This window comes from Bombina bombina, chromosome 4 (genome assembly GCF_027579735.1).
Source record: "Bombina bombina isolate aBomBom1 chromosome 4, aBomBom1.pri, whole genome shotgun sequence".
NCBI classification, from domain to species: Eukaryota; Metazoa; Chordata; class Amphibia; order Anura; family Bombinatoridae; genus Bombina; species Bombina bombina.
In genome coordinates, this window is record NC_069502.1 from 616,022,067 (window position 1) to 616,034,885 (window position 12,819).

The following is a 12,819-nucleotide window of genomic DNA, read 5'->3' on the forward strand; positions in this document are numbered from 1 at the left end:
GACCCTATTCGGGCCTGCACTGAAAGAGATCATTTCAGACATCACTGGAGGGAAGGGTCATGCCCTTCCCCAAGATAAGTCAAATAAGACAAGGACCAAACAAAATAATTTTAGTTCCTTTCGAAACTTCAAGGGTGGTCCCGCTTCCTCTTCCCCTGCGGCAAAGCAAGAGGGGAACTTTGCCCAAGCCAACCTGACCTAACCAGGCTTGGAACAAGGGTAAACAGGCCAAAAAGCCTGCTGCTGCCACTAAGACAGCATGAAGGGGTAGCCCCCGATCCGGGACCGGATCTAGTAGGGGGCAGACTCTCTCTCTTTGCTCAGGCCTGGGCAAGAGACGTTCAGGACCCCTGGGCCATAGAAATTGTAACCCAGGGGTACCTTTTAGATTTCAAAGATTCTCCTCCAAGGGGGAGATTCCATCTTTCTCAATTGTCTGTAAACCAGACAAAAAGAGAGGCGTTCTTACGCTGTGTAGAAGACCTTTTTACCATAAGAATGATCTGCCCAGTTCCGAAAGCAGAAAAGGGACAGGGTTTCTACTCCAATCTGTTTGTGGTTCCCAAAAAAGAGGGAACCTTCAGACCAATTCTAGATCTCAAGATCCTAAACCAATTCCTAAGAGTTCCATCCTTCAAGATGGAGACCATTCGGACTATTTTACCAATGATCCAGGAGGGTCAATATATGACCACTGTGGATTTAAAGGATGCGTATCTACACATTCCTATCCACAAAGATCATCACCAGTTCCTCAGGTTTGCCTTTCTGGACAGGCATTACCAGTTTGTGGCTCTTCCCTTCGTGTTGGCCACGGCGCCAAGAATCTTCACAAAAGTGCTAGGGTCCCTGCTGGCGGTCCTAAGGCCGCGGGGCATTGCAGTGGCTCCTTATCTAGACGACATCCTAATTCAAGCATCGACTTTCCAACTAGCCAAGTCTCACACTGACTTCGTGTTGGCCTTTCTAAGATCTCATGGGTGGAAGGTGAACGTGAAAAAGAGTTCTCTTATTCCTCTCATAAGGGTTCCATTCCTGGGAACTCTGATAGATTCGGTGGACATGAAAATTTTTCTGACGGAGGTCAGGAAATCAAAGATTTAACCACCTGCCGAGCTCTTCATTCCATTCCTCGGCCGTCAGTGGCTCAGTGTATGGAGGTAATCGGACTTATGGTAGCGGCAATGGACATAGTTCCATTCGCTCGCTTGCATCTCAGACCACTGCAATTATGCATGCTCAAACAGTGGAATGGGGATTATGCAGATTTATCTCCTCAGATAAATCTGGATCAAAAGACCAGAGACTCTCTTCTTTAGTGGTTGTCACAGGATCACCTGTCCAGGGGAATGTGTTTCCGCAGGCCAGTGTGGGTTATAGTGACGACGGACGCCAGCCTACTGGGGTGCAGTCTGGAATTTCCTGAAAGCACAGGGTTTGTGGACTCAGGAGGAGGCCCTCCTACCGATAAATATTCTGGAATTAAGAGCAATTTTCAATGCTCTTCAGGCGTGGCCTCAGCTGGCTTCGGCCGGATTCATCAGGTTTCAGTCGGACAACATCACGACTGTAGCTTATATCAATCATCAGGGGGGAACAAGGAGTTCCTTGGCGATGATAGAAGTTTCCAGGATAATCCGATGGGCAGAGACTCATTCTTGCCATCTATCAGCGATCTATATCCCAGGGGTAGAGAACTGGGAGGCAGATTTTCTAAGTTGTCAGACTTTTCATCCGGGGGAGTGGAAGTTCCATCCGGAGGTGTTTGTTCAACTGGTTCAGCTATGGGGCACACCAGAATTGGATCTGATGGCGTCTCGTCAGAACGCCAAACTTCCTTGTTACGGATCCAGGTCCAGGGATCCTCAGGCAGTACTGATAGATGCTCTAGCAGTACCCTGATCGTTCAACCTGGCTTATGTGTTTCCACCGTTTCCTCTCCTTCCCCATTTGATTGCAAGAATCAAACAGGAGAGAGCTTCGGTGATTTTTATAGCACCTGCATGGCCACGCAGGACTTGGTATGCAGACCTCGTGGACATGTCATCTCTACCACCATGGACTCTGCCACTGCGACGGGACCTTCTGATTCAAGGTCCGTTCAAGCATCCAAATCTAATTTCTCTGCAACTGACTGCTTGGAGATTGAACGCTTGATTTTATCAAAGCGGGGTTTCTCTGAGTCGGTCATAGATACCTTGATTCAGGCTTGAAAGCCTGTCACCAGGAAAATCTAGCAAATCCAAGGGCTACTCATGGAGTAAGATCAGGATTCCTCTGATTTTGTCCTTTCTCCAAGAAGGATTGGAGAAGGGGCTATCAGCTAGTTCCCTAAAGGGACCGATATCTGCTTTATAAATTCTACTGCACAAGCGTCTGGCAGATGTTCCAGACGTTCAGTCATTCTGTCAGGCTTTAGTTAGAATCAAGCCTGTGTTTAAACCTATTGCTCCGCCATGGAGTTTAAATTTAGTTCTTAATGTTCTTCAGGGGGTTCCGTTTGAACCCATGCATTCCATAGATATTAAGCTTCTATCTTGAAAAGTTCTGTTTCTAGTTGCTATCTCTTCAGCTCGAAGAGTTTCTGAGCTATCTGCTTTACAATGCGACTCGCCTTATCTAGTTTTCCATGCTGATAAGGTGGTTTTGCGTACCAAACCTGGGTTCCTCCCTAAGGTTGTTTCTAACAGGAATATCAATCAGGAAATTGTTGTTCCTTCTCTGTGTCCTAATCCTTCTTCCAAGAAGGAACGTCTGTTGCACAACTTGGACGTGGTTCGTGCCTTGAAGTTTTATTTGCAGGCAACCAAAGATTTTCGCCAATCTTCTTCTTTGTTTGTTGTATATGCTGGAAAGCGTAGAGGTCAAAAGGCTAAGGCTACCTCTCTTTCCTTTTGGCTGAAAAGCATCATCTGTTTGGCTTATGAGACTGCTGGACAGCAGCCTCCTGAAAGAATTACAGCTCACTGCACTAGAGCGGTGGCTTCCACATGGGCTTTTAAAAATTATGCTTCTGTTGAACAGATTTGTAAGGTTGCGACTTGGTCTTCGCTTCATACCTTTTCCAAATTTTCCAAATTTGATACTTTTGCTTCTTCGGAGGCTATTTTTGGGAGAAAGGTTTTGCAGGCAGTGGTGCCTTCCATTTAGGTTCCTGTCTTGTCCCTCCCTTCATCCGTGTCCTAAAGCTTTGGTATTGGTATCCCACAAGTTAGGATGAATCAGTGGACTCGGTACATCTTGCAAAAGAAAACAAAATTTATGCTTACCTGATAAATTTCTTTCTTTTGCGATGTACCGAGTCCACAGCCCGCCCTGTCTATTCAAGACAGATAGTATTTTTTATGTAAACTTCAGTCACCTCTGCACCTTATAGTTTCTCCTTTTCTTCCTTGGCCTTCGGTCGAATGACTGGGGGGTGGAGTTAAGGGAGGAGCTATATAGACAGCTCTGCTGTGGTGCTCTCTTTGCTACTTCCTGTCAGGAAGGACAATATCCCAGAAGTTAGGATGAATCCGTGGACTCGGTACATCGCAAAAGAAAGAAATTTATCAGGTAAGCATAAATTTTGTTTTTAGACCTTGAAGGCCACCTCTAATCTAAATGCATTTTGATAGTTTTTCACCACTAGAGGGCATTAGTTCACGTGTTTCACATAGATAACATTGAGCTTATGCACATGAATTTACCATGGAGACAGGTCTGATTGGCTCAAATGCAAGTCTGTCAAAAGAACTGAAATAAGGGGGCAGTCTGCTGAGGCTTAGATACAAGGTAATTACAGAGGTAAAACGTGTATAATTATAACTGTGTTGGTTATGCAAAACTGGGGAATTAGTAATTAAGGGATTATCTATCTTTTTTAAAACAACAAAAATCTGGTGTTGACTGTCCCTTTAAAGCCTTACATTAGATTAAACTGCAAATAGTCTCCTGCACCTTTTCTAAATCATGTAGTAGGAATGGTAATAAAATAGTTTATTTTAAAATGAATATTGTTTCTGGCCACTTTGAAATGGCTGATAAAGTCCAGCAATATCCAGCACAGACACCAATGGTGCAGGCCCCAAGGAGTTTACTACCAAACCCCAATAAGTCAATAGCAAATGTACAAATTGAAAGCTCACCAAAATGAAAAAGTTGATTCTTTTATTCTTAGAGAAGCAAAGTCAAACAGCCACCACGACGTTTCGGGGTAATACGCCCCTTAATCATGTGTGTCACATGATTAAGGGGTGTATTACCCAGAAACGTCGTGGTGGCTGTTTGACTTTGCTTCTCTAAGAATAAAAGAATCAACTTTGGCATTTTGGTGAGCTTCCAATTTGTACATTCACTTTGAAATGGCTGCCAAGCTCCACCCACTGATGATATGACAATCTGGGCTGCACATAGGCTCTCTGCTGAATGGCATTGATAGTCTGTTGAATCCAACTAGTGAGCCTTTTGTGATTGGACACCATATGCAGCCCCAATCGTGATGTCATCAGTGGGTGGAGCTAGGCACACATTTTAAAGTGGCTAGAAATAGTTATTTTAAAATAACTTTTTTACTGTTCCTGCTGCATGATATAGAAAAGTTGCAGGAGGCTATTTACAGCTTACTCTAAGGTAAGACGTTATGATAACTAACTTGTAACTGTCCCTTTAAAAAGATAGATAATCTCTTTATTGCCCATTCCCCAGTTGTGCGTAGCCAACACGGTTATACTATTTACCTTTGTGATTACCTTATATCTAAGACTCAGCAGACTGCCCCCTCATCTCCGTTCTTTTGACAGACTTGCATTTTAGACAATCATTGCTGACTCATAAATAACTTCACACGAGTAAGCACAATGTTATCTATATGGCATGCATGAACTAGCGCTGTCTAGCTGTGAAAAACTCAAAATGCACTGAGATAAGAATTGTCCTTTAAGGGCTTAGAAATTACCCTACCTAGGTTTAGCTTTCAACAAGGAATACCAAGAGAATAAAGCAAAGTTGTTTAAAATTGCATGCCCTATATGATTGATGAAAGTTTAGTTTTGACTAGACTGTCCCTTTAAAGCCCAAAATCTTCTATGGTGATTTAGACAGAGCATACAATTTTAAAAAAAGTTTTCAATTCTATAATCAAATTTACTTTGTTCATGATATTCTGTGTAGAAGAGATATCTAGATAGGCACATTTGTAGAGCAGTACATAACAGGAAACACTGCTGCCACCTACTGTTCTTGCAAATGTATAACTGTTATAAAACTGCTGCCATATATTGCTTCAGTCACATGCATGCTCCTACACCTTTCTACCTGCTTATCAACAAAGAATACCAAGAGAACAAAGTCAGTTTGATAATAAAAGTGAAAAGTTGTTTTGTGTTTTTTAAATGAGATGTTATCTTTTTGAATCATGAAAGAAAGCTTTGGGGGTTTTATGTCCCTTTAAGATATAGTTCCACTAGGCTGTTTTTATTGAACTTCCTCTCTTCTTTAGACTAAGAATTAGTAAGGTAAGTGTCTCCACTGGATGTTAAGACACAGATACTCCAAGGGAGTTTTCTGTAGCCAAAGTAGACTATTATAAAACTTATGATACTTTATGTAAACTTTTTACTTTTATAAAGTGAAACACCTTTTTTTTTCTTGTATAAAATGTTATTGTTTTTAAATATATACATTTAAAGATCCTGCTGTTTTCATACCTTTCCCCTACCCCTTCTCATTCCTTTCTGCAGTGTGGTGATATATAGAGTATTTCCTCTCGCTCTATACATGGGATACATTGCACTCACTTAGCATGTAGTCTAGATAAAGATCAACAAAACAAAACACTTTTTTTTTTTTACACACTGGTTTACCTCAGTTGACCCTTTTATAATATGCACATAACTCAAAATGTTTTATGGCACTTCAAGGAAGCCAAATGAAACATAAGAGTAAAGTTATACAGTCTGACATGAAAGATGAGATATATATATATATCATCAATCTCAATTTGTTTCATGTAATTGGCAAGAGTCCATGAGCTAGTGACGTATGGGATTTACATTCCTACCAGGAGGGGCAAAGTTTTCCAAACCTCAAAACGCCTATAAATACACCCCTCACCACACCCACAATTCAGTTTTACAAACTTTGCCTCCTATGGAGGTGGTGAAGTAAGTTTGTGCTAAGATTTCTACGTTGATATGCGCTTCTCAGCATTGTTGAAGCCCGATTCCTCTCAGAGTACAGCGAATGTCAGAGGGACGTGAAGGGAGTATCACTTATTGAATACGATGATTTCCCTAACGGGGTCTATTTCGTAGGTTATCGGTCGTAGAGATTCATCTCCTACCTCCCTTTTCAGATCGACGATATACTCTCAATTTACCACTACCTCTACTGATAACTGTTTCAGTACTGGTTTGGCTATCTGCTATATGTGGATGGGTGTCTTTTGATAAGTATGTTTTTTTGCTACTTAAGGCATCCTAGCTATGGTTTGCCATGATTCAGGTTCATGTATTTCCTTCTGCAGACTGTCAGTTTCACATTTGGGGAAAATAAACATTTTAAGAATTTTTTTTCTTACCTGGGGTTTAGTCTTTTTTTCTAAATTGACTACTTTTTTCTTGCAACTTGTGGGCGGTGTTAGGCCTGCGGTATTAGGCCTGCGTCTGTGACGCAACTTCGTCATTTCCGGCATCGTAGTTGACGCCGAAGCCTTACACACGTTTGCGTCGTTAGTGACGCGAGTGTGTAATTTCCAGTTATTGTTGGCGCCAAAAAAAATTCAGTTACGTTGTGCGTCATACTTGGCGCCAAACTTTTAAATTATTTTAATACCCCATTGATGTTTGCCTCTTGACTTTTTCTCTATCAGAGGGCTATGCTATTTGCAGTTTTCCCCATACCTGAAACTGTCATATAAGGAAATAGATAATTTTGCTTTATATGTTGTTTTTTCTTTTACATTTTGCAAGATGTCTCAATCTGATCCTGCTTCAGAAGTATCTGCTGGAACTTTGCTGCCTGACATCGGTTCTACCAAAGCTAAGTGCATTTGTTGTAAGATTGTGGAAATTATTTCTCCGAATGTCATTTGTAATAGTTGTCATGATAAACTTTTACATGCACACAGTGTGTCCATCAGTAATAGTACATTGCCAGTTGCAGTTCCTTCAACTTCTAATGTACATGATATACCTATGAATTTTAAAGAATTTGTTACTGATTCTATTCAGAAGGCTTTGTCTGTATTTCCACCTTCTAATAAACGTAAAAGGTCTTTTAAAACTTCTCATTCAGTTGATGAAATTTCAAGTGACCAACAACATAATAATTTATCCTCCTCTGATGAGGATCTATCTGATACAGAAGATCCTTCCTCAGACATTGACACTGACAAATCTACTTATTTAGTATATGCGTTCTTTATTGCGTTCTTTATTAAAAGAAGTGTTAATTACTTTGGATATTGAGGTAACCAGTCCTCTTGACGTTAAGTCTAATAAACGTTTAAATGCTGTTTTTAAACCTCCTGTGGTTTCTCCAGGGGGTTTTCCTATTCCTGAGGCTATTTCTGATATGATTTCTAAGGAATGGAATAAGCCAGGTACTTCTTTTATTCCTTCTTCAAGGTTTAAAAAATTGTATCCTTTACCAGCAAATTCTATAAAGTTTTGGGAAAAAGTCCCCAAAGTTGATGGGGCTATTTCTACTCTTGCTAAACGTACCACTATTCCTATGGAAGATAGTACTTCCTTTAAGGATCCTTTAGATAGGAAGCTTGAATCTTATCTAAGGAAGGCCTATTTAGCGCAAAAAGAATTGGATTCTGATGTATCTAGCATTATTCGCTTACTGCAATATGCTAATCATTTTATTTGTGATGCCATTTTTGATATTATCAAAATTGATGTTAGATCCATGTCTTTAGCTATTTTAGCTAGAAGAGCTTTGTGGCTTAAATCTTGGAATGCTGATATGACATCTAAGTCTAGATTACTATCTCTTTCTTTCCAAGGTAATAATGTATTTGGTTCTCAGCTGGATTCTATTATTTCAACTATTACTGGGGGAAAGGGAGTTTTTCTGCCTCAGGATAAAAAACCTAAGGGTAAATCTAAGGCTTCTAACCGTTTTCGTTCCTTTCATCAGAATAAGGAACAAAAATCTAATCCTTCCCCCAAGGAATCTGTTTCCAATTGGAAGCCTTCCTCAAATTGGAATAAATCCAAGCCATTTAAGAAACCAAAGTCAGCCCCTAAATCCGCATGAAGGTGCAGCCCTCATTCCAGCTCAGCTGGTGGGGGGCAGATTAAGGTTTTTCAAGGATTTTTGGATAAAATCTGTCCAAAATCATTGGATTCAGAGCATTGTCTCTCAGGGGTATCGAATAGGATTCAAAATAAGACCTCCTGTGAGAAGATTTTTTTCTCTCACGCATCCTTGTAAATCCAGTAAAAGCTCAGGCTTTTCTGAAGTGTGTTTCAGATCTCTAGTCTTCAGGGGTAATCATGCCAGTTCCTCCTCAGGAACAAGGTTTGGGGTTTTATTCAAACCTATTCATTGTACCAAAGAAAGAAAATTTATTCAGACCAGTTCTGGATCTAAAAAATTTGAATCGTTATGTAAGAGTACCAACTTTCAAGATGGTGACTATAAGGACTATTCTGCCTTTTGTTCAGCAAGGACATTATATGTCCACAATAGACTTGCAGGATGCATACCTTCATATTCCGATTCATCCAGAACACTATCAGTTTCTAAGATTCTCTTTTCTAAACAAGCATTACCAATTTGTTGCTCTTCCATTTGGCCTAGCAACAGCTCCAAGAATCTTTTCAAAGGTTCTGGGTGCCCTACTATCTGTAATCAGAGAACAGGGTATTGCGGTGTTTCCTTATTTGGACGATATCTTGGTACTAGCTCAGTCTTTACATACTGCAGAATCTCACACAAATCAACTAGTGTTGTTTCTTCGGAAACATGGTTGGAGGATCAATTTACCAAAAAGTTTCTTGATTCCTCAGACAAGGGTCACCTTTTTAGGCTTCCAGATAGATTCAGTCTCCATGACTCTGTCTCTAACAGACAAGAGACGTTTAAAATTGGTTGCAGCATGCCGGCACCTTCAGTCTCAGTCATTCCCTTCAGTGGCTATGTGCATGGAAGTTTTAGGTCTCATGACTGCAGCATCGGACGCGATCCCCTTTGCTCGTTTTCACATGAGACCTCTACAGCTTTGCATGCTGAATCAATGGTGCAGGGATTATACAAAGATATCACAATTAATATCCTTGCAATTCTCAGGGCTCTTCAGTATTGGCCTCTGCTAAAGAGAGAACCGTTCATTTGTTTTCAGACAGACAATATCACAACTGTGGCTTATGTCAATCATCAGGGTGGGACTCACAGTCCCCAAGCTATGAAAGAAGTATCTCGGATACTTGCTTGGGCGGAATCCAGCTCCTGTCTAATCTCTGCGGTGCATATCCCAGGTGTAGACAATTGGGAGGCGGATTATCTCAGCCGACAGACTTTACATCAAGGGGAGTGGTCTCTCCATCCAGATGTGTTTTCTCAGATTGTTCAGATGTGGGGTCTTCCAGGGATAGATCTTATGGCCTCTCATCTAAACAAGAAACTTGACAGATACCTGTCCAGGTCCAGGGATGTTCAGGCGGAAGCAGTGGATGCACTGACACTTCCTTGGTGTTATCATCCTGCTTACATCTTCCCGCCTCTAGTTTTCCTTCCAAGAGTGATCTCCAAAATCATCATGGAACAGTCTTTTGTGTTGCTGGTGGCTCCAGCATGGCCACACAGGTTTTGGTATGCGGATCTGGTTCGGATGTCCAGTTGCCCGCCTTGGCCGCTTACGTTATGGCCGGACCTACTATCTCAAGGTCCGTTTTTCCATCAGGATCTCAAATCATTAAATTTGAAGGTATGGAAATTGAATTAGTTCTAAGTCATAGAGGTTTCTCTGACTCAGTGATTAATACTATGTTACAAGCTTGAAGATCTGTCTCTAGAAAGATTTATTATAGAGTTTGGAAGACTTACATTTCATGGTGTTCTTCTCATAAATTCTCCTGGCATTCTTTTAGAATTCCTAGAATTTTACAGTCCCTTCAGGATGGTTTGGATAAGGGTTTGTCTGCAAGTTCCTTGAAAGGTCAAATCTCCGCTCTTTCTGTTTTATTTCACAGAAAGATTGCTATACTTCCTGATATTCACTGTTTTGTACAAGCTTTAGTTCGTATTAAGCCTGTCATTAAATCAATTTCTCCTCCTTGGAGTCTTAATTTGGTTCTGAAGGCTTTACAGGCTCCTCCATTTGAGCCTATGCATTCTTTGGACATTAAACTACTTTCTTGGAAAGTGTTGTTCCTTTTGGCTATCTCTTCTGCTAGAAGAGTTTCTGATCTATCTGCTCTTTCTTGTGAGTCTCCTTTTCTGATTTTTCATCAGGATAAGGCAGTTTTGCGGACTTCTTTTCAATTTTTACCTAAGGTTGTGAATTCTAACAACATTAGTAGAGAAGTTGTTGTCCCTTCCTTGTGTCCTAATCCTAATAATTCTTTGGAAAGATCCTTACATTCTTTGGATGTGGTAAGAGCTTTGAAATATTATGTGGAAGCTACTAAAGATTTCAGGAAGACTTCCAGTCTATTTGTTTTATTTTCTGGTCCTAGGAAAGGTCAGAAGGCTTCTGCTATTTCCTTGGCTTCTTGGTTGAAACTTTTGATTCATCAAGCTTATTTGGAGATGGGTCAGGCCCCGCCTCAGAGAATTACAGCTCATTTTACTAGATCGCTCTCCACTTCGTGGGCTTTTAAGAATGAAGCTTCAGTTGATCAGATTTGCAAAGCGGCAACTTGGTCCTCTTTGCATACATTTGCTAAATTCTACCGTTTTGATGTATTTGCTTCTTCAGAAGCAGTTTTTGGTAGAAAAGTTCTTCAGGCAGCTGTTTCAGTATGATTCTTCTGCTTTTTGATTTACGTTTTTTTTTCTTTCAAAATGGAAATAAACTTATTTTTTTGGGTTGTAGATTAATTTTTTCAGCGGAATATGGCTGTTTTTATTTTTATTCCCTCCCTCTCTAGTGACTCTTGAGTGGAAGATCCACATCTTGGGTATTGATATCCCATATGTCACTAGCTCATGGACTCTTGCTAATTACATGAAAGAAAACATAATTTATGTAAGAACTTACCTGATAAATTCATTTCTTTCATATTGGCAAGAGTCCATGAGGCCCACCCTTTTTATGGTGGTTATGTTTTTTGTATAAAGCACAATTATTTCCAAATTTTCTTTGTTGATGCTTTCTACTCCTTTCTTTATCACCCCACTACTTGGCTATTCGTTAAACTGAATTGTGGGTGTGGTGAGGGGTGTATTTATAGGCATTTTGAGGTTTGGGAAACTTTGCCCCTCCTGGTAGGATTGTATATCCCATATGTCACTAGCTCATGGACTCTTGCCAATATGAAAGAAATGCATTTATCAGGTAAGTTCTTACATAAATTATGTTTTTTCGGAATCCACCTGGATGGCAGGGCGGTGAAAGAATCTGCATCCCGGTGGAATCCGAAAATGGCAGGGTGGTTCCTTCACCACAATAGACTGCCCTCTGGGCAGGCTTTCCCACTAATAACATAATAAGCACCAAAATTACAAAAGAAATTAATAAACCGAGCATGGCCAGCTCAGTGTGATGTTCAGCACAAACCAAAATTCAAAATCCCTTACAACACCTCTACCAGAGGGTAGCATTACCACTAGTGCGAAAATCTGCCTCCAAGTAACAAACAACATTTAAAGCTTGCTGCATATAAATTATAGATAGTGGTAAGTGAACTAATAAAGGGGATACCCAACACCAGAGGATGACACTACAGTCCATGATAGCTTAATGACATCATGGTATAAAACGTAACAGGATCTATGCATACCCCTAAATTATCAGCACACTACCGAGGCAGTTTATGAGACATCCAAAATTATTAGAAGCGATACCTTAGTAGCGCATAGAACATTCAAATGAATGCAATGTATACAGAGTAACATACACTCAATCAATATAATCAGTGAATTGTTATGATATACAGACAGGTAAAGTTTGTTAACCCCCAAAACACTGTTCTTTGGTACAGCTCCACTCAGTGTTTCCTTGTAGACATAGTTACCAATGCAGGTCCTCTTATAATCGTCTAATTCCATACAAGTAGATGCAAAAACTGCCGCTTGGTTAGCGAAGGTAATGTGCCACTGATAATATCCCAAATGCAAAAAACGCCGCTCTGCTGACATAAATGAGTAGTAAAAAGGAGTACATTTTGGATATGATTCCATCAGTGGCACATTAAAAAAAACAGGGCCCAGAAGGTTGCCAGGTCTGATGAATCATGTTTTCTTTTAGATCATGTGGATGGCTGGGTGCATGTGCATCGTTTACCTGGGGAAGAGATGGTAGCAGGATGCACTATGGGAAAAAGGCAGGCTGGCGGAGGCAGTGTTATGCTCTAGGCAATGTTCTGCTGGAAAACCTTGGGTCCTGGCATTCATGTGGATGTGACTTTGACACATACCACCTACCTAGAGATTGTTGCAGACCACATACACCCCTTTGTGGAAATAGTGTTCCCTGATGGCAGTGGCTTCTTTCAGTAGGATAATGCACCCTGACACACTGCAAATATTGTTCAGGAATGGTTTTTGAGGAACATGACAAAGAGTTCAAGTTGTTGCCTTGGCCTCCAAATTCCCCAGATCTCAATCGGTGGCTACATACATTTGTCTCTTGTCATTGATTCACCAGATGTGTACAGCTAGGTC

The 12,819-nt window shown here is 40.7% G+C and overlaps 1 protein-coding gene across 1 annotated transcript in view; it reads left to right on the forward strand.

The window, feature by feature from the left end:
• Positions 1 to 12,510, forward strand: part of NUP43 (nucleoporin 43) — a 104,416-nt gene extending 91,906 nt beyond the window's left edge. The window contains exon 5 of the mRNA XM_053712105.1: positions 12,404 to 12,510. Within this exon, the coding sequence (XP_053568080.1) occupies positions 12,404 to 12,510 (107 nt within the window). The remainder of the gene's footprint in view (positions 1 to 12,403) is intronic.
• Positions 12,511 to 12,819: the final 309 nt, after the last annotated feature.